The sequence below is a fragment of the Panthera leo genome, chromosome B3 (assembly GCF_018350215.1).
Source record: "Panthera leo isolate Ple1 chromosome B3, P.leo_Ple1_pat1.1, whole genome shotgun sequence".
Classification (NCBI taxonomy): Eukaryota; Metazoa; Chordata; class Mammalia; order Carnivora; family Felidae; genus Panthera; species Panthera leo.
Window position 1 is genome coordinate 71,881,218 of NC_056684.1, and position 21,219 is coordinate 71,902,436.

Genomic DNA, 21,219 nt, shown 5'->3' on the forward strand with positions numbered 1-21,219 from the left:
CCGAGGAGAAAAAAACGCACCCTACCAATAAATTATGGTGAAAGGACCTTGCCTTAGAAAAGGAAATGAAATGCCCAGGCTTCATCTGAGCCCTGGGATGGTGGGAGAAGAGTTGTAGGAAACAAATGGCTTGAGGGGCTTAACACAACCCAGTCTCCGCCCCCCCCCCCCCAACCCGGCTCAAATCTTGACAACGTTCCTTCCGGTCAGCCTGTCCCCTTGCCACAGTCCATGAAGTGACACCATTCTTAAGGCTTCTCAAAAGCACCGTTATTTCAGTTAATTCCAGGTAAAATGTACATGGTTCCTTGGCAACATTCTTCCTCCTCATTTAAGAACTTGGGAGTTTGAATCTGAACATTTGCCTACTATTTACATTAAATAATTGCCTTGCCTTTAGCAAGCTGGACTACACTTAACATATGCCCTTTGGTGGAGTGGAGACGACTTGTCTGTCCTGTCCAAGGTAACTTTGTATGAGAGATAATGAACTTTGGAAATGGTATTGAAATTACCCATCATGAATTCAAAATTAACCTTTATATTGGGTTTGAGCAAATATAGAACAAAGGAAGAGTGGAAAAGGATTAACTTAAATTTATTAATGCCAAGGGGAAGGAAGGTAACAGTTCCTGACCCTCCAGCTGTATCCACAGTTCGGCCAGGAACAGGCTCTGCCAGAGGCTAGGGCCAGCGCTACATAGTCTGTGGTTAATGGAGGGGTTTAGGGAGGGGTGAGCACATCAGCTGCTCTAGTCTCCTTTCCTTCCCCAGAAATGAGGAAGTGGTCATGTATTTTTTTAGGAGTTCCCCCTGCCCACCCAATCCTCTCAATTTTGGAAGCAATCAGGTACAAGTTTTCTTTTTCCTTTTCACCTCCTGGAGTCCTGGGTTTCCCCACATCTCCCCTGCCCCTCCCACTTTTCCATAGTCCAAGGGCCAGAGTAATTGAAAATAACAGCAGCCACCCAAGCAATGGGGACCATGCTGGGGCTTCAGTCATCAGCATCTTCGCTCGAGTCTGAGTTGGCTGGCATCATAGGATCATCAATGAGTGAGAAGTCCCTTTCTGAGCTATCATAGCCCTGAGATAAATCATCATCATCATCTTCATCCTCATCGTCCTCGTCTTCCTCAGGCTGCAGTGGTGGCAACCTCAAGGCAGTACCAGAGGTGGTAGTGGCTGGTGAAGAAGGGAAGCCAGTGGCTCTCAGGCCTGGATGGTGATGGTGGTGATGGTGGGGGTGGGGGTGGTGGTGGTGGTGATGAAGCATGGTGCTGGAGTCTACATGAGGGGATGATGCTGCACCACCCATCACAAACGGCATAAAAGGCAAAGATGCAGAAGCGGCACTGCTGTGACCCAGAGATGACACAGACTGCAGGCCACTACTGCTGTGTTGGAAGGTATTATGCAGAGACAGGGACCCAGTGCCTCCACCCTGCATCAGGGCCATCATCTTAGAAAGGTCTGGTCGCATCCTACGGGCCCGCTTCTTGCTGCTGTCTGGTGCAATAGGCCCTGGCAAAACCCGGTTGAACACAGTTTCAGCATGGTGACCCTAGGAGAAAGGAAAAGAAGATGGTAAACAAGTAAGAAAGTCAAAAAGCAAAATAGAAGCCAACAGAGCCCTAGCTTGCAAATTCTTTTTCACTGACTCTATCTTTAGGAGCAGCAAAACAAGCACATTCAGATAAGGCTTGATGGTAATAAGGAGGAGGAAATGCTGGATGTAGCTGCTGGAAGCACTGCAAGGCCCAAGCTAAGATCAAGGAATTGATACTGATACTCATGTGAACCAGAGTTTTCTTTTTTCCGTGACTACATTGTATCTTTAGTCCATCCGCCCATTTCTTACCTTTAAGAAATTAAAGGGGCCTGAGTAAGCCAATGAGTGAATCAGTATTTGCACAGTATACTTTACTGATGGCAGGTTGTTCACATGAAATTTATCATGTGAAGTGCAGAACGACTATATTGGTATTCACAAAGTTATCACTCATTAGAATATCAGAGTGTGGTAAACTAAAGACAGGTCAGGTTAAGACTCCTGGATGTTTAGAACAACAAAAAGACTGTGGGTAGCTCCTCGTGAAATTTAAGTTTTGTTCACACTGATAAAAAGAACCTATCTGCTGAATTTTAAGTCACTTCTTCTAGATGTTCTGACTGTAAATTTTAATTAAGTATACCGAAGCTGGAACTAGTACCTCTGCTTTGCTAGACCTAAGTACAATACTGGGTAACCTAGAATTAAACTCAGACAGTTGGTGCCTATATCTCTGCACTCTATTTACCAATCTAACTCTAACACGTGACACGGGAATATACCTTTCTGATTTGGAGATAAACCTCTCAATACTCCGTATTTGTATAGACTTTTAAAATATAACTGTAATAGCACCTAAACTCCCACAGTTACAAGTAATAATGCAGTGCTAGATATACGATCAATTCTGTCTACATCAAAAATTCTGTACTAGTCATATTATGATTTTCTGTGACTCCCTAGGATCTTTTGTTTCAACTGACTATAAAGAAATAACAAAATACTTGAGGTAAAAATAGGTAATACTGGAGAAAAGCCTTTTTTATGAAGCTGCTCTGTAACGTGAAATTCAAGACAGAGAAGGATCCAGCCTTCAGCCATCAGTCTCACATATCAACCACTGTGCTTATTATCACACTTTTGGTCCCATGGAGGATAAGAGGAAAAATTAAACTATTCTTCTATGGCCAACAATCCTTATATGAAACCACTTTTACCAATAAAAAAAAATAAGCTTCATAAATGCCCCTCACAAATTACTATAATGTGCAAAATAATGATCTCAATTTGTTAAATGCAAAAGATAATGTTTATTTGGAAACTGACTTTGCTAAAAGATACATTGTATTTTTATATACATATTACATATATATGTAAAGATGTACATGAAAGGGGATGATTAGATAAAGGGAGTATATACAAGTACTTATCACTTTAAGTGCTTCCCAAACAAACCATGATTTAATATGTTTAAAAAATATAATTACTGCCCAAAGTAAGGCTAACATAGCAAAGAGAAACTTTTACAGTTATATTTTGGTAGAAAGGATTATCAGCACTTAATCTACCAAAAGGCCTATAACTGGGGTAAAAGCATAAGTACATTTGAAAATAATGGAATAACCAATGTTGTTTCAAACTATAAAACATGTTTTCCTTTCCTTTTTCCATTACTGGCGTTATTATCAGTGATTCTCAAACTCCTCCATGTTGGGAAACGCTATGACTATTTTCCTTAGTAGCCCCCAAGTCCCTTCTAAAATAAACAGGATCCTGGGGCGCCTGGGTGGCTCAGTCAGTTAAGCGGTCGACTTCGGCTCAGGTCATGATCTCACAATCTGGGAGTTCGAGCCCCGCGTCGGGCTCTGTGCTGACAGCTCAGAGCCTGGAGCCTGTTTCAGATTCTGTGTCTCCCTCGCTCTGACCCTCCCCCATTCATGCTCTGTCTCTCTCTATCTCAAAAATAAATAAACGTTAAAAAAAAAAAATTTTTTTTTAAATAAATAAATAAACAGGATCCTAAAACTTTTAAGAGATTATCTGCTCCAATACCCTCAACTTTTCAGGATGTGCAAACTGAAAGGTTAAAGATTTGCCAAAACTCCCTAGTCAATCCCTAGAAGAGCAGAAGGCCTTGAATGTTCCAACACATCTTACTAATTCTTGTGTTTTAATATGCTTGACGTGCTAGTTACTTTTTAGAACTTTATGCTATTGTAGAGATGACAATGCTAAAGGACTGTATTAAAACCAATAAAATTACTCTGGTTTTCTGATTGGTGGACTGAAGATAAATTTTTTTCATACACTGTTAAAAAGGTAAGTAACATAGCATCAAATAATTTCTCCAGTCACATCTAGTGTGGGAACAGAGTGGTAACGCCTCAGTCTCACTCACCTTTTTCCCATTCCTAGAGTTAGCTGTCTGGACAGGTTCCACTCCCAAACAGTTCAATTCCGCCTTATTATTTTTTTTACATCTCTGCCACTTCTGTTTTCTGCGATCCTCCATATACTGAAATAGAAAAGGATCAGTCATCCTAGAGGAATAAAAATCTTCCCTGGAGTAATTATTAAGGTACTAGTGTCTAGTTTGACAATACATGCTTATTGCATGGCAAGGAAAGGATTAGTCCTGGTGGGAAACTGCCATTAAGCTGATCTCTCCCCCCAAAATCAGGTGATCAGATAATAGTTCAACAGTAAATAACTGCCTAGTATTTAGTTTAGCAAGTGCTTTAACTTATTTTATTTTGATCCTTACAACTCTGTGAGTTGGGAAGACGAGGTATTATTATTCTGATTTGGCAGATACAGAAATGATGACATAATACGGCATGCTTCCTCCCTCTCACACAGCTTAAACACCAAGGGAATGACTTTAAATCTTGCTGGATGGAACTGCCACTCACCGCTAGAAATCGGGGATCAACAGCGAACTCTGGATGACCCTGTAACCACATCTCCAGTTCAGCCCGGCGAGGGGCATCCTCACCCACCAGCAAAGTACCATCCACCTTATTGATGACAGGGATCCGGGTCTCCAGGTCCACATCAAGGTGATTAGGCTCTTCCATGCACTCCACCTCCAGCTGCAAACCCAGAATCCACCCCCATGAGCACATACTCTTCTTTGGGGCAGGGAGGGAGGGGGAGTAGAGCCAATGGTAGCCATAAAATAATTCTAGTATCTTCTAGTCCCTTAATCCCAACTGCCTTCATCAATTAGTAGGAATAAAAAAAATCTAATCATCACATTAAAGACTTTTTCTGTCACTCACCTCGACTAGCTTCTTTCTGTTTCCCTTCTTCTTATGAAACAAAGGATGTCCATCTCCCATTACTCCATTAGCCATCAACTTGTGCTTCTGGAATGTTAACTTCAATCCTTCCTCCTAAGAAGACAACCCACCCACCCAAAATGTCATATGGCACATGTTTTTAAAGTAAATATTAAGCTTTGGGGATCTTGGGGTAAGGGTCATCCTCTGGCTCAAGGATGAGAAAGAAGGCCATCTGACTAAAAGGTAGAAATCAGAAATATGATAAAACCTATATACTTTTCCCTTAGACAGATTTTGTTTCTTGACCTAGTGCCCCTCAGAAAAGAAGAGAAGAATTTCAACAACACCCCCTACCTGGTGTCTCAATATTAGCATGGCAAATCATCACAGGAGCAAAATCCTGATAATTCCTAACACATACTTTAAGAAATTTTTCTTGTTGAGTACTTAATGAGCAACTAATAGGGTTTCAATAGGGAAGAGGATCAGGAAATTAAACTTCCCATTTGTAAAATAAGTAACACTGATTTAATTTCAGTAGGAATGACTTCTTATTTTTGACTTAATAAGGCCCATAAATACTTCAGTGTCATTTTAACAGCTTTCCTACAACTTGAATTCAATTTTTAAAAACTAGGTTTCTAGGATCTAGAAACAAGCCTCCCAAGAGAACCCTGTATCAATTAAATTTCTTTCAAAAATATTGTTTCTTTTAATCTAGTCCCCAGGAGATAGAAGTCAAGATCCCTTCCTTTACTGCAATGACTTCTCCTCAATGGAGCTGTGTGAGCTCTAATTTTTATACCCTCTTATTTTTAAAGTTAGCTAACCAAATGAGTTTAGTATCATGTTAGTGAAGTAGTTAGTAAAACTACAGCCTCATTCCCCACTTCCCAGTGCCTAAATGCTAAGCTTACATCTTTGATCTGAACCGTAAACTCCTTTTCATCCATGCCTCTGCGAAGTTTTGTGAACTGAGCTGCTGCTGTGGTGACTGCAGACACTTCCTCCTCTGCCATGGAAGCCGCGCTGCTGCTTCGTGGTGTGGGGACTGGAGAGTCACCATATTCTCCTGGAGTCAAGGAGGGACTATCTAGCAAGTGGTTGCCTGGCCCCAAAATTCCTCCTGTTACCATTTCCTGGCTCCGGCGGCTAGAAGGCCACTTCCCTGAGAGTACAGCCTGGCAGACGAGGTCAATACGGTTTATAAGGACACGATCCTGAATGGGGGGAAAAGAAATCAATACTGGTTTTAGGGCCGGAGAACCAGCTATGTGATTCTGTGACAAACAATACTGCCACCATTGTCAGAATGGGTAAAAATCACAAGGTAGGAGGAGGGAGGTAATAGTATCAGATCCCTAAGTCAACTGGCAAGAGTTTCATGAAAAAAACCGTGTAGCGCAAAATACAACTAAAGAAAACCAGAACCATCTGTTCCTTGTTTCCCGCTTCTGTTACATTATATTTCCACACTATGTGTTCAGGAATGAGGCTATTACCTTGGGCCACTCAGAGGCTCTTTGTCTTTCTTGTAGCAGCAGAAGCTCAGGGGTCATTTGTTCTCCATCTTCATTTGGGAATCCATCTTGGGACATAGTGAGGGACAGGAGACTCTCTTCATCATAGAGCTTTGAGCGGGACTGGTCAGCAGCTAGAGACCATACAGAATGTGAGCAGAGATGGAAGAATGAAGTTATATAGAAATGGAATTACATGGGCCTTAAATAAAAGCCCAGAGAGTAACAGATCTCTTTTGGTATCCTATCAAATCAAAATCCAAATCTCTCCCAGAGGATGCATGTAGAAAAGAAGGGGAAGAGTGAGGTGAGTGGGGTGGAGAGGTGGGAAATGGGGAAAAGGGCCAACAGCCTGTCACATGCACTCACTTAGCTTTTCTTCCTTCTCGTCCTCACTCTCATCAGTGCTGGAGCTGGAGCTGGATGAGGATGAGGAAGAAGAGGATGATGGTGACAGCTTGCTCAAGTCCAGCTCAGAGTCTGAATCATCCTCATCCTCCAGTTTGACTGGTGGAACATTCCGGGAAACCAGAGGGGTAGTATCAGAGGGGGCTACTCGCATCTCATAGTCTTGTGGGGTTGGTCGGCTCCTGGCCACCACCTCATGCTCTAGCTTTAAAGTCAGACTCTCCAGACTGGGGACCTGGGCGGCTGTCTCCTCAGGTGGTTTTTCAACAGGAGCATCTGGGCGCAGGGGCAGTGGTGAGGCAGTGCGCGAGGTATACTGCTGGTGGAGCAGTGGAGTAGAGCAGCGTGACAGGGGTGGAGCTGGTGCTCCTGCCTGATGGTTCTGCATATAATTCATACGGGCAGCCAGAAAAGAAAAGTCTGGGTCCTGCATGATGTTGCAGTCTGTTTGGCTCACCCCATGGCGGGCTGCCCCTCGCAGAAGCTCCCCATCATGCCGAACAGGCTCCCACCATTTGGGCAATTCAGGACCTGGAGGCTGACATAATGCCAGCCGATCTTCCAGAAGGGGATGGCATAAAACTTGTTCCCGTAAGCGCCGAAGCAACTCAATACGGTAAAGAGTCCGTGAGGCCCTCTCCTCCGTGATGGGCTCAATGAACAGATTAGGGTCCGGGGGCTCTGCAAGAGATAGGGGCAGACAGAGAAATGAAGCGACTTGGCTCTGTTGCCCTCCATCCCCACTCACCCAAGACTCTCCAGTCTTGCTTACCATCTCCAGCTGCTGGGGGAAGGCGACACACTTGGCGACACATGGCCACAAAGCCATGGAAGTACTTGGTAAGGCTTTCGTCTGTTTTTTTGTCCAGACGGGCAAAAGTACGGAAGCGATCCCAATGGAACTGCATGGTATCAGGGTCGTATTCCACACCAAAGGTAGACACCACCCGATAGAAATCAGTTTGTTCACGCCTTGTCCATCTAAAGGAAAGAGGAATCAGGCAACAGTGATCAGAAAAACACAGAGAAGGGGTGCCTGGGTGGCTCAGTAGGTTAAGCATCCAACTCTTGATTTCGGCTCAGGTCATGATCTCGCGCTTTGTGAGTTCGAGCCCCACAATGGGCTCTGCACTGACAGTGTGGGAGCCTGCTTGGGATTCTCTCTCTCTCTCTTCACCACCACCCCCCGCCGCCCATCACCACCGCTCTCATTCTCTCTCTCAAAATAAATAAAACTTAAAAAAAACAAAACACAGGGAAACTGGTTATTTCTTAATGTGGCTTAGAATATTTGAATAAACAAAAATTGAAAGTAGGGACAAAAAAAAAGGGGGGGGCCCAGAAGACAGCAGAAGAGGGAGTTAAGAGGTACTCTATAACATATAAGAATTTAAGAATAGCAAACTAAGGGAAAAAATGATGTGGGCAAATAAATGAGAACGGTCACATAAAAGACCTCCTTAGGAGTTGTGGTTAGGCACACAACCAAAGTTTCTGGCATAGAGGAATAAAAGTTAAAGGCAAAAATAAGCGGTCCCTCTAGGGAATTCCAAATAAATCCTTCCTAAGATGTTTTTCAATAAGACCCATAGCCGGGGCGCCTGGGTGGCTCAGTCAGTTGAGCATCTGACTTCAGTTCAGGTCACAATCTCACAGTTTGTGAGTTTGAGCCCCGCGTCAGGCTCTGTGCTGACAGCTCGGAGCCTGGAGCCTGCTTTGGATTCTGTGTCTCCCTCTCTCTCTCTCTCTCTCTTCCTTCCCCTCCCCCATTCATGCTCTGTCTCTCCCTGTCTCAAAAATAAATAAACATTAAAAAAAAAAAAATTCAATAAGACCCATAGCCGAAGGCAAGCCTACAACTAAGCCCAAATTCCCAGCCACACTACCGTTGCTGTTTTTCCCGCCGCGCGATTTCTTTTAGCTTGAAGGCTGCCTCACAACGCCGTCGTCTCCGGTCCCCTCGTTCTGCAGCCTCTATCTTCATCTGTTCTCTCTTGTAGCTGCGCTGATAAGCTGTTACTAGGCGCCGAAGCCTAGCTGTCAGAGCAGAGCCTGGAGGCCAGAATAGATGGCCTGGCTGCTGGGTCACCTGGGCTGTGGGAAGCAAAGAAGAATGAACAGGCAGTACAGGAAGGACAGTGAGATAATCAAGCCACCCAAAAGCAAAGCTCTTAGAAATCCCAGGATAGGACAGAATTCAGTTAATAATTCCCCAACCCACCACCCCACACAAAATTGTACTAGTTGACCTAGAAGTTTACCTTCATCTCCATCAATCACTGAGATCTCCTCATCCATCATCATCAAGGGATCACCCTAGAGAAGGAGATCCACCCCACAGGATGGAGGGGGGGGAGGGAAAGGGGGGGAAGTTGGCACTCTGAAATCACTTTCTTATGTGAGTCCTTCTATGGCACCAAAGGGATCAAGAAAAATTTCTAATGACCCCTCACAAAGAAATGGAAGCAACCAACTAAAGGGATAAGAAAGTAAAACCTGAAAAATCAGTTGTTGTTAATGGCTTAAAAATTAGGGACTCAGGAATTTTGAAGTCACATAATATACTTCAATATCCAGCTTGGTCCCACCTCCTACACAAAGCCATCCCTGGTCTCCCCCAGTTGGTATCACAATCCTTTCCATTACTACTTTATATTCTCAAATGGTAGTTACTTTCCATTTTGTATTATAAATTACTCAATACACTTCAGGATCCAGGGAATGGGAGAATACTTAACTATTTAGTAATAGAGAAAAGCTAGACTCAAAGGAGAATTCCTCACCTCATCATCTTGGTCCTTTGGGGGACCCTGGAGTGGTTTGTATTCAGGATCTTCACAATCCTTATCAAAGTCAACCCTAAAATTATTCAAAAGCATGAAAAAAAACAACACAAGAATGTATCTTCCTTCACTACAAGCAATTTAGGATGAAGACCTAGCCAAATGTATAATCTAGCATGAAGCAGTCTTTTCTTTCATGCTTAAAGGAATGGCAGCCAGGTGCTAAGATCTGAGAAAGTTAGGTACAACACCCAACAGGACAAAGAACTGGGAGAAACTGACAAAGTGTCATTCTAAATTGCTCACATCTGAAACAAAACACTTTAACCAGCATATTTCCTTTCTCTTGATAGCCTTTTTTATTCTTTACCCATTCTTCCCATCCTTCCTATTTACTTTAATTATTACATTTGAATAGTCCATGTTTGCTTGTTTTACTTTGCTCTACTGAGTGGAAGGGTGACATAATACATGATTTGCAATGAATAACTGACCCAATTTCCTTTGAGTGTTCTGCACTAAACAAACTAAGGTTGTGATCATCAGAGAAATCTCTCAATTGCAGAAGAGTACATGGAATGGGTATTCATGAACTAAGCCAACTACTGAACATGCCCCTCAGGTCTCCATGTGAGAAGTTTTGTTAAACTCACTGGCACCCAAACCAGGGCAACACTGCCCCACCTGGTGACTCAGTATTAGCATGGCAATTCATCATCGAGGCACGTATCCAGAATCTATGCCTGTATGTGTCAGCTACCACTGAGAGATGATGAACCAGGGGTAAAATCTCCTGAGGCGCTAACCACATAAGTGGCGTAGGAGAGTTGCATGGCTATTATCTTTCAAGAGAATCAATTGTCCTGTCAGCTGTGGCTACACAGAAAAGTGTTGCAAGAAAACTGAACAGAATGTCAAATAAGCCGTTTAGGAGTAACGTTAATTTTCACCCTTAGTGGCATCTTATGGCAATGTGTGGTTTTAGCCTAGTTTATGGAGTCCTTTCTGCTAATCCCACTCTTTGTTAAGAATTTATCATTAATGAGTATAACCATCATTAAGAATACTAATGGGTTCAGTCAAGGCTACAGTTATGTTGTCTCTTAGCATAAGCAACTAATAGGCTTCATGGGGTAGATTCAGAACTTCAAGACAATTAAACACCAGTGCTTACCCTTCCACTATGTCAGAGAAATTATCCAATACTCGATGTTCTGCTGCAATGGCTTTGTCATCTGGTCGACCAGCCTTTTCCAGGAAGCATAAGGCTGGATCTGCCCTCATAGTATTGTATTTCTCATAGCCTAGAAGAAAAAGGGTCTTAAGCTGAAGAAAATAAGAGATTAATTTTGCCTAAAGGGTGCTGAAATAATTGAACTATCTGAGCTACTTTGCTCATAATAGAAAATACTAACTACATGGAGAAACTGAAAAAGTAAAATAATTTAGGGCTAGGTCACACATTTTTGAATGAAGGACAAGAAACACCAGTAAACAAACAGGCACTGAATGTCTGATGAACAGAGAATGAATGAATGAGTCCATGAATATATTTCAGGATGTTTGGACTCATCTAAACCTCTTTGTCTCACAAGTAAATCTAAGATTAGAAAGTGTTCAGTTTTTCTGATCCCTTAAAACATCTCAAAAACATGCTGATTAAGTGCCATTACTTTTATGTTAAAGAAATAAACAGAAAAACATTTTCAATTTCTTTTAGGTTTACTTATTTTGAGAAAGAGAGCAAGAGCACAGGAGCGGGTAAGGGGCAGAGGGAAGGAGGGAGGGAGGGAGGGAAGGAGAGAGGGAGAGAGGAGAGAATCCCAAGCAGGCTTTGCACTGTCATCACAGAGCTCGACGCAGGACTTGAACTCACGAACCATGAGATCATGATCTGAGCCGAAACCAAGGGCCTGATGCTTAACCTCTGGAGCCACCCAGGTGACCCCAGAATAGTTTTAAAAAAAAAAAAAAGTGATATTCTAATTCACTAAGTCACTGGGCTGGAAGTTAGCACTCACTGCTTTTAATACCTAGGATTTGTTATTAGGCAAGACTGAAAAGGGAGTACTCTTCCTTTTTGTACTCCATTTTGTTTCACTGTAGCTCATACCTTCATCAGAGTGACTGTTGAACATTTAGACAAATAGGATGTTACATAAGTAGAACACTTTCATACAAATTAAACGTGTTTATTATTAGTAGGAGTGGGCATATATTACCTCCCCTGAACTGTGGAAGCTTAACTAAGATACCACAACATACAAATTGATAACACTGATTAGGGAACAGATGGGAGACTCCCTACCTTGGGATTTAACTATCCATCTGGTCTTTCTGAACATCTATTTATAGGAACGAAATGCTTTGCTCTGGATATTTAAGAACTAGTTTCTTATTCAAACGTAATTTTATTGAAAACCAATCAGATAACTCAGGTACTGGCCATAAGCATTTTACGCTACATGTTCCATCTGTGGACGTAAGTCTACAAAAGGAAATAAACAGACTAAAAAAAGGTACCTACCATGCTTAAAGACTCCAATGAGCAAGGACTTGTCAGCCTCACTGTCCCACCATGTTGTTGGAACCTCCAGCTGATCCACTACTGGGAACCATATGTCAATCTCACTAAAGGTAGAAGACAGCAGAGTCAACACAGTAATGCAGAGAATTAAATAACAATCCTTGGGAAGATTATTATAGGTATCTTCTTTTATCCATTAACTTAAATGCTCACGGATCTGCCTACTTCCTTCCACTGGTATCAAGCATAAGATTAAAGAAGTGACATACTTTCTTAATTATCAGTTATCCCAAAGACAGCACAGAATGAAATAAATAAACCAATCTTTTCTGGTATAAGGCAAGGCATAAAGAAAAATGTACCATAACTTTACCTGGCAATGGCACCCCCTAACACCTTCTCTGCCTGGTCTCCAATAACCTCCTGCCTTAGATAATAGAGCATCCGTACCCGCAATAGCACCCTACAAGTGAGGGAAGAAGAGCCAGGTCAGTAATAACACAGAAACTTTGGGGTGGAAAATGCTTTAGTCTTTGTTAATTTCCATCCTTACTTGTTACACTGATGTTTCAAATGCTTCTTATAACTCTCATCCTGGAACAGGGTATCAGGATTATATTTCCGGATCCAATCTGCCTTATGGATATCAAAAGTGCTTTGTGATTTTACTTTTTTCCCCTTGCGTCCACGTGGCACAGGGATAGACAGACCTGGGAAAGGGGAGACATTAAAGACTTGGATTGAGAAAAACCCTTGGACCTGAAAAGGATTAGGTGATCTATAGAAAGATAAACAGTAAAGAGTTGATAATTACCTGAATGATTCTGCAATTCTTTTGTCTTGCCATTTTCAGCAGGGCTAATCAAGTCCCAAATGAAGCCTTTGATATTTTCATCCCCACGATAATGTAGAAGACAGTAAACAAGGATGGCCCGGCAAATTGTCTCCACATCTCGTTCAGTCATACGTCGCTTGAAGCGTCCATGAGACAAGATATCTCGCCACCGTCCCCAACTAGAAAAACAGAAAATTGTGTTAATATTTTCCTGGGGACTTCCAAAAGATGGGAGAGGAAAAGATCTGGGGAAAACATCTTAACAGAATAAAGTTTTTCCCATTATCCCCTCTTTGGTCAGAGCTTCCAATCTGAAAGGCAAACCGAGTGTCTAGCAGGATTAAAATCCACTACCTCTAATGGCAAGACGGGTTCTTACCCATATACCAAGAGGTGCTTTTCCACCCGAAAACAGTCAGTGCGCCCATAGGTATGATGACGGTCGTGTCGGCGAGAGCGTGGCCGCTCATCATCTTCACTTTCCAAATCAGAGAATTCCACTAGGTCATCATCTTTCAGGGTGCTGAAGTGCCGGGTCTGTTTTCGTACTCTAGGTGTGTCAATCACCAAGTTATTCTATACAGAGAACAGAAGCAGAAGAGTAACTCTGTTCAAGATAGGATTGTGGGAAAGGAATTAAGACAATTATGGATATAACATCTGTAGATACTCAAAAAGAGATTTTTTTTTTAGGACATGCAAAATAATCTATAGGGACTCAGGAAGCAAAAGTAAGTGGTAGATATCTAAGTAGTTTTCTGGGGCCTCATATGCAGAAAGTTTTTACAATGGCTCTTATATACAATACACCATCATAAATGAAGGCCAGCATCAAAGAATCGGAGCAGCTACAAAGGCTCCTGAAACACTGCTTCCGTAAAGAAAAAGAAGCTTACCTTGCTGTTCAGTAGATCCATGTCCAGGTCAGCCTTTTTGGCCCACTTTTGCCAAAAGTTGGGGTCATCCAGAGAAATATCAGTTCTATTTTCAGAAGCAACAAAGCTTGCCTAGTGAGGAAGGAACAAAGTAAAGTTGACCATAACACTTTTTTGAGCAAGTGAAACCAGTAACTGTATTTAAAAAATATATTTAAATTCTAAAAATTCCTGTCTCTACCTCTGCTTCTCTAGCATTTGGCACAGACAGAACATACCTTGGCAAAGGTAGAACCCTTTCCTTCAGACTCAATGGTGATGGTTGTGGTTCGTCTTAACAAGATCTGGTCAATGTCTTCTTCACAAAACTTGGAGCCCTCATCATCTTCTTCCATTATGGCTGCATATGCTCCTTTTCTTAAGAGATCTTCAATCTCTTTCTTGGAGAACTGCTGGATCTGCAAAACCCAACAGTAAGATGAAAAAACTACTAAGAGCATTACCTAACCATATCATAATAATTTAGTTTATTACATTTTAAGAAATAAGAATTGAGAAATCAAACATGGTGGTCAGATTCCTGTGCAAAATAGCTTTGCCTCCCTCTATTGCTATGACCTGCTACAAATGTATCCACAGACTAAAAGGACTCACTCCAGTAATGTTGCCATCCCGACCACTCATGGACTGAAGCACAGCTTTATCCAATCCCAACTTAAGGCTAGCCTTATCAAACATCTCTCTCTCATAAGAATTACGAGTGATGAGACGGTACACCTTCACAGCTTTGCTCTGCCCAATTCGATGACATCGTGCCTGCGCCTGGTTAAAAAGAAATGGAAAGAAAGGGCAAAGATAACATAAAATTGGGGTGGGAAGAATTCAAAATACCAATTCACATCTATAATGCAGCCATGAGATCAACTCAAAACCAAAAGTCAATTTCAAGATGAAATGACTGCCCCACCAAACACAACAGGAGTCAGCAAGCTATAGTTTACCCAGCCACCTGTTTCCGTTAATAAAGTTTTACTGAAACGCAAACCCGCCCGCTCATTTCCATGTTGTCTATGGCTGCTTTTGTGCTTCAAGAGCAGAGCTAAGTAGTTACAACAGACACCGTATGGTCTGTAAAGCCCAAAACATTTACTGATGGTTTGCTGATGGAGACTGCCACCTTTAAACCAAATAAACAATGCCATACTCTTTGAAAGAAAGTCTTTCTATGAGATCTTGATCCTGTTGGAAAACCTCTTACATTAGGTGGTTCGTCCCTAAGACAATGATTTCCTCTACCTGCAGGTCATTTTGTGGATTCCAGTCTGAATCAAAGATGATGCAGGTATCAGCAGCTGTGAGATTAATACCAAGTCCACCAGCCCGGGTGCATAGCAAAAAGACAAAACGGTCTGAGTCAGGCTTGCTGAAGCGGTCAATAGCTGCCTGTCGAAGGTTACCTCTGACTCTCCCATCAATACGCTCATATAAGTACCTGTGCGACAATCACAGAAAAAAATTTAATTGGTAAGCAGAAAAAAGAGACCAAAAAAGCAGACTAGGATCAATATCAGTATCTCTGTATCTCTAGTTGACCCAAACTTTATCAGAGAGTTGAGAGTAGGAATCTTAAATACTTCTTTTATCCCAGTCCTAACCGACTTTATTAAACCCAGACCCTCCTACTCTTTGCAGCTTTACGAAGCTACACTAAACACAAGGCAAGGTATGATTCTTTTCTCACCTCCTCTGAATTAGATAATCCTCTAGGATATCTAGACAGCGTACCATCTGGGAGAAGATCAGAACCTTATGGCCACCAGCTTTAAGTTTTGGAAGCAACTTGTCAATAAGAACCAATTTGCCAGCTGAACGAACCATGGCCTGCAAGTGGAAGTCATGAGGTATAATATGGCAAGCTTCTCGAAATTCTGTCAGGATTTTTTCTTCTGCACCTGCCGAAAGAAAAATCAAACTTGATGGTGAGATCCAGAGAAACATGCTAAGGCTGTAGTTTACTTAACTGAGATAAGGAAGCCAAGAAAAGTTATCTGACTTGAGATAAACATTTTTCTCACAGAGAATTTCAGCACCCAAAACATCCTAAATAATCTTCGACTGTGTCATACAAAATACTGCAAATCAATCAGGACTTAAGATTGTAATTGGGTAAAACATACATAAATATGTGGACTAGAACTAGGACAGTACATGCTAACAACTATTACCATCCCACTGGCACCCAAATCAGAAACTACAAAATGGAGTACCAGTGGGGACATTTCTCCAAAGGACAGAATGACTTGAGTTCTTGTTCATGAAATTCTAAACAGCAAATTTCATATAATTTAAGATTATGCAGGATGAAGGGGGAAGAACTAGCGAAAGACATTTCACGTAAGAGTTGCTTTAAAAGAACCCCTCTCTCTCCCCAACTTAGGCTGAGTCAGTCAACGTATCCACAGTTCCTGAGGAGTATCGTTAGAAAGGAAACACAGGCGACAGAGGAATGCAGTATTCTCCAGGAGCTCTCTCACCATTGATGAGATATGGGTGGTTGCAGCATTTGCGCAACTCCATCATTGTATTGAGCAGATTAGGCATGTTAGTGTGACCTGCCCCTTTGGAAAGGAAGGAGAAATTCTTCTCCAAAATAGCCCGGTAGTATTTCTTCTGGATGTTGGTCAGCTCTACTTCAATAATAGTTTCCTGTTTGGGTGCCAGGTTTTTTTCAACATCCTCCTTGAGTCTTCTCAGCATCATTGGCTTGAGAATGGCCTGTAGCTTTTGAACCTGTGCCCAATAGAGAAAAGAAATAAAAACTATGAGGACAAACATGCTTACGTTACTTGGAAACATGAAAAAAACATGAGTTTTCCACTATGAGAAATGTAGATTTTGCACAATGCCACAAATGATGCAGGCACGAGGTTGTAAGTTCAAAAAGGCCCTCACGGCCTATGACAGTACATGCGTGCCTACTACACACTTTACCTTTTTTGTCCAGATACATTTCCTACCTGTTCCTCTGTCTTGAGATCCCCAAAGTCCTTGAGGAACTCTGATTCTGAAGGAAACTGTGAAGGTTCCAAGAAATGAAGCAAGCTAAACAGTTCCTCCACGGTATTTTGCAATGGTGTTCCTGTGAGTAACACTTTGTGTTCCTAGAAATGGAGAAAACAAAAAAATGATAAAACTCAAAAACACAAAGGACATCTGGGGTTTTCTATCAAGCATATAACTTAAGCGTTAATTTCTTTATCTGTATAATTATGGGAATGGACTAGATTACTATCTTAACTTTTCTTTCACTCTTGCTCCCTCTTTTGATAAACATAAAACATTAAAAAAAAAAAAACAAAAAACACCTTGATATTTAACAAGAATTAACTTAAACATGATTATGAGCAAACAAAGAAATATTCAAAATATTTATTTTTTCAATTACATATGCCTTTCCACGCTCAAATCCCCACAGATATCCTAATATGTCCCCCTCTAGGGAATGTACCTGTGCTGGATTAAATATGGCCATTAATTCTTTGTAGTTCCTCCTATCAAGGTTCACCCCTTGAATCTGGGCTTGCCTTGTGGCTTGCTCTGACAAAGAGAATGTAGCAGAAGTGATATTGTGTGAGTTTCAGAGCCTATAACTCAAAGGCCTTGCAACTTCTGCCTTTGCCCTCTCTGGACACTGCCCTGACTCTACCATGTAAAGAAGCAACATCTGGCCTACTGAAGGATAACAGGTCATATAGAAGATGACCCAAGAGCCCACCAATTGCCAGCTGTAGCCACATTACTGACTACAGGCAAGATCACCAAAGTAATGGTCTAGCCAAACACAGCCCAAGTTGCTGGGCTAGAAAATCATAAAAAATATTAGTTGTTAGCCACTAACGTTTAGGGTATTTGTTATGCAGTACGAGGTAACTAATACAGTATCCCGCCTCTCCACCTGGTTAAAAACCACTAACATACAATTACCTTCCAATTCTAAAATATACAGGACTCTTACAAGACTTTCAGGTGTCCACTCCCATAGGTCATACCCACCACCCAATACCAGGATTGGGATTCTTTTTTCTTCTCTGGTAATTAAAGTTATATTAATTCCACAGAGAATTAGGGTTATTTTAATTTCAGGTGTTTTTGCCCATGAGTCAATGTGAAGAACTCACCAAGTCCATGTGCTTGAGGCTATCAAGCAGCTTGCAGTTACGGTTCTTTAGCCGATGGGCCTCATCAATGATGACACAACGCCATTCAATCTCACGAAGCTCAGGACAGTCTGACAAAATCATCTCGAAAGTGGTGATCAAGGCATCAAACTTGTATGCACCTGGGATGAGGCGCCCCTAAGCACGAAAGCAATAGTTAAGAAAAGGCCTACCATGAACCTAAACAGGGACCTCTTCTGAATTACACATTCTCTTTTCTATATTCAGGCAGGCTCAACAGGAAATACAAACTGCACCACCACCCACCTATGCTGCTGTTTATCTTCATGATAAATAATGCCAAATCACTGAATGTAAGATACAATGTCTCTTCAACACATTCAGTTTCTTGAGAAAATGACAGACCTCACTGAATGAAGCTGGACATTTTTGACTCTGCTGTATGCCTAGCTCATGTATCTCAAAACCTAGATCTTTTGATAGTTAACAATGAAATCCACAAAGGTCAGGCACCGTTGAAACATACAAGACAAAACTGAAAGTGAAATAGGTAATATCTGTTACTATCTAAAAATGGACAGGAGAATCAGTTTAACAAAATAGCAGCAAAATACAACTAAGAAAGGATGAATAGCTCAAATTTTTATTTTAAAATTTATATAGAAACAGGAATCGATCTTGATGAAAATTTTAGTAGACTTAAGAAAAAGAAAGGAAATGGCCTAAGTTCACTACCTCCATTCTTTCTTAATTAAAAGTTATCAATACTGGTAAAATTCTATTTAAAATCTAAGTATTCATAAATGAAGCCAGAACTCCCACTGGATCAAAATGTTCACTGGATAAAAAGAGCAAAAGTGAAAAAAATTCCTCATGTAATCTAGACAAAATGCCATAAATCACCTAAGAAAACCTCATTAAAAGTCTTTTATTCATAGAAAAGCCTCTAAAATACCAGCTACCTTGGCCTACTCTCTCCAAACCATTACATTCCCATGATATGCCACTCACCCGTGAATCTTTGCAGTACATTTCATATTGCTGAATCATCTGACGGCTAGCCAGACTGCCATGGTATACAATAGTGTTCATTTCTGTCCATGTATTGAATTCTCGCTCCCAGTTAGTAATTGTGGACAGTGGAGCAATGACCAGGAAGGGTCCGTGAATGCCCACATTATATACCTCCTGCAAAAAGGCAATGGACTGGATGGTTTTGCCCAATCCCATCTCATCAGCCAGGATGCAGTTTTGCCTGAAGATTCACCATGGAAAAAGAAAAGCATGTTAAAAGATACCATCTTTTTAAAAGTACATAACAAAAGAGTAAAAAGAAACTGTTTCAACAGAAAATTAATAAAAATCATCCCAGACCAAGCCTACATTTCATGGGCCCACTCTTTTCTATACCTGTTATACCAATTAAAGAGCAGCCAGTTGACCCCTTCCAACTGATATTCCCGTAACTGGTTTCTGTTTTTATACTCATGTGACAGCTCTAACTTCTTCCAGGCACTTGCCTGTGGACGATTCTACAAAAGAGAAAATTTCAATTAGTGGGGTGAAGATATTAACAAAACTAGGCAAATGTCCCAGGCAGTTCTAGTACCTAAAATCAATTCAAAAATGTGAATTAAAAGCATCTTAAATATATTCAAATTCATGAGTTCATAACGTAAGTTTAAAAAACTTAAAAAAAAAAAAAAAAAAAAAGGAAAACGAAAAGAGAAAAAAATCCATTGATCACTTCTGAAGGATGCTAGAGAACTACCTTGTTATTTTGAAAACTGGAAAATAAAGAAAATAAAGCATTTATCCTCCTTTCTTATACAATCTGTACCTCAGAGTGACCAAACAGTAGGTGAGTCGTATTTTATAGAAAATTCTGGCTAATAAATGAAGATTGTACAATTAAAGTATCATCATTCTGAATCCTTAAAGAACAGTCCGAGGCAGGGGCGCTTGGGTGGCTCAGTCGGTTTAAGTGTCCGAATTCAGCTCAGGTCATGATCACGTGGCTTTTGAGTTTGAGCCCCACTTCAGGCTCTGTGCTGACAGCTCAGACTCTGGAGCCTGCTTCAGATTTTGTGTCTCCCTCTCTCTGCCCCTCCCCACTTACACTCCATCTCTCAAAAAAAATAAACATTAAAAAAACAAAACAAAAAAAAAACAGACCAAGGCAATGATCATAAATGGCTAATAATATCACAAAAGACAACCTGATAGAACCATCTATTAAGTAGATCTGGTCATCTCCCTTCCCCACCTGATCAAGCTTCTAGAATAGTAGTTTGTAATGGAACTGTCTATAATGATAATACTTTATATCTGCCACTAGCCACCTGTGACTACTGAAAGTTTGCAATGTAGCTAGTGGTTACTATGTTAGCACAGCGCTAAAAAGTTCCAGTGGACAGCACTGGTCTGTATCTAACCATTTATGTAAAATATAAGGGCCAGAGAACACGTTAGAAGGTACCGAGGGAAATGCAACCGGCAAACTTCAGACCATGGAAACCCTAGAGAACAAACCACCTGATTTCTTCAAGAGAAACTGCAAAGATGGGAAAGGAGAGACAGGAGGAACTATAATTAAGAGAGATCTGAGACACATTAACTGACAGTAATATATAGACCTTTATTCTGAATCCAATTCAAACAATTTAACATTAGAAGACAATCAGGGAAATTCATATAACGATTGGTTATTTGATGATATTGAGAAATGGTTAAATTTTCTTAGGTGTAAAAATGGTATTATTTATCCTTTAGACATAAACACCAAAATATTTATGGATGAAATAAAGGAATCTGGGATTTTCTTTAAAATAAATTGGGAAACAGGAAAATGAGTAGATAGAGAAATACATGAAAAATCAGCTATCATTAATTGTTAAAAGTTGGGTGATGGGTACATTGTAACATTTCTTCACAATGTACATTGTAACATTTCTTTAACTTTTGTATGTTTGAAAGTGTCCATGATAAAAAGCTAAACAACAACATAAGCTTCTATAAATAAAAAATTACATCATTACCTATGTGGGCTTTACACTCTAAATGCAAATATACTTACCACTCTTTTGAGTTCTGGGTGCCTTGATTGGATCCGTTTAAATTCTCGAATCTTGCCCTCATCAACATCCTCTTTCAGCTCCCACGTACTATCCTCGTAGGGCAGAGAGCACCATTTCACCAGGTAGTAAATTACAGGCTAGGAGAGAAGAAGCTAAAGGCTTAATGAACTGATTTTGTGTTC

The 21,219-nt window shown here is 41.0% G+C and overlaps 1 protein-coding gene, 1 long non-coding RNA gene and 2 other non-coding genes across 10 annotated transcripts in view; 1 reads left to right on the plus strand and 3 right to left on the minus strand.

Annotated features, from left to right (window-relative positions):
- Positions 1–297: 297 nt before the first annotated feature.
- On the plus strand, positions 298–4,830 carry LOC122222292. The gene is made up of 2 exons (XR_006203689.1): positions 298–466; positions 4,410–4,830. It is a non-coding gene; the product is annotated as an uncharacterized LOC122222292 (long non-coding RNA).
- The window catches only part of CHD8 (chromodomain helicase DNA binding protein 8), a 61,555-nt gene continuing 40,917 nt past the window's right edge, over positions 582–21,219 (minus strand). For 5 of the 7 annotated variants that reach the window (XM_042942641.1, XM_042942647.1, XM_042942646.1 and 2 more), the window contains 28 exons: positions 21,037–21,174; positions 19,371–19,492; positions 18,972–19,215; positions 17,961–18,137; positions 16,800–16,943; positions 16,317–16,572; positions 15,524–15,734; positions 15,079–15,274; positions 14,437–14,604; positions 14,061–14,240; positions 13,804–13,914; positions 13,287–13,483; positions 12,887–13,086; positions 12,626–12,806; positions 12,446–12,535; positions 12,073–12,176; positions 10,720–10,849; positions 9,546–9,621; positions 9,024–9,078; positions 8,649–8,856; positions 7,535–7,743; positions 6,724–7,443; positions 6,337–6,488; positions 5,752–6,054; positions 4,832–4,945; positions 4,463–4,642; positions 3,949–4,065; positions 582–1,562 (listed from right to left, as the gene is read on the minus strand). In XM_042942641.1, the coding sequence (XP_042798575.1) occupies positions 996–1,562; positions 3,949–4,065; positions 4,463–4,642; positions 4,832–4,945; positions 5,752–6,054; positions 6,337–6,488; positions 6,724–7,443; positions 7,535–7,743; positions 8,649–8,856; positions 9,024–9,078; positions 9,546–9,621; positions 10,720–10,849; positions 12,073–12,176; positions 12,446–12,535; positions 12,626–12,806; positions 12,887–13,086; positions 13,287–13,483; positions 13,804–13,914; positions 14,061–14,240; positions 14,437–14,604; positions 15,079–15,274; positions 15,524–15,734; positions 16,317–16,572; positions 16,800–16,943; positions 17,961–18,137; positions 18,972–19,215; positions 19,371–19,492; positions 21,037–21,174 (5,550 nt within the window). In that variant the 3' untranslated portion in view covers positions 582–995. The remainder of the gene's footprint in view (positions 1,563–3,948; positions 4,066–4,462; positions 4,643–4,831; positions 4,946–5,751; positions 6,055–6,336; positions 6,489–6,723; positions 7,444–7,534; positions 7,744–8,648; positions 8,857–9,023; positions 9,079–9,545; positions 9,622–10,719; positions 10,850–12,072; positions 12,177–12,445; positions 12,536–12,625; positions 12,807–12,886; positions 13,087–13,286; positions 13,484–13,803; positions 13,915–14,060; positions 14,241–14,436; positions 14,605–15,078; positions 15,275–15,523; positions 15,735–16,316; positions 16,573–16,799; positions 16,944–17,960; positions 18,138–18,971; positions 19,216–19,370; positions 19,493–21,036; positions 21,175–21,219) is intronic. The other 2 variants (XM_042942644.1, XM_042942645.1) reach the window with 2 other exon arrangements.
- LOC122223453 lies at positions 5,146–5,227 on the minus strand. Its single transcript, XR_006204323.1, has one exon. It is a non-coding gene; the product is annotated as a small nucleolar RNA U6-53/MBII-28 (small nucleolar RNA).
- On the minus strand, positions 10,159–10,268 carry LOC122223452. Its single transcript, XR_006204322.1, has one exon. It is a non-coding gene; the product is annotated as a small nucleolar RNA U6-53/MBII-28 (small nucleolar RNA).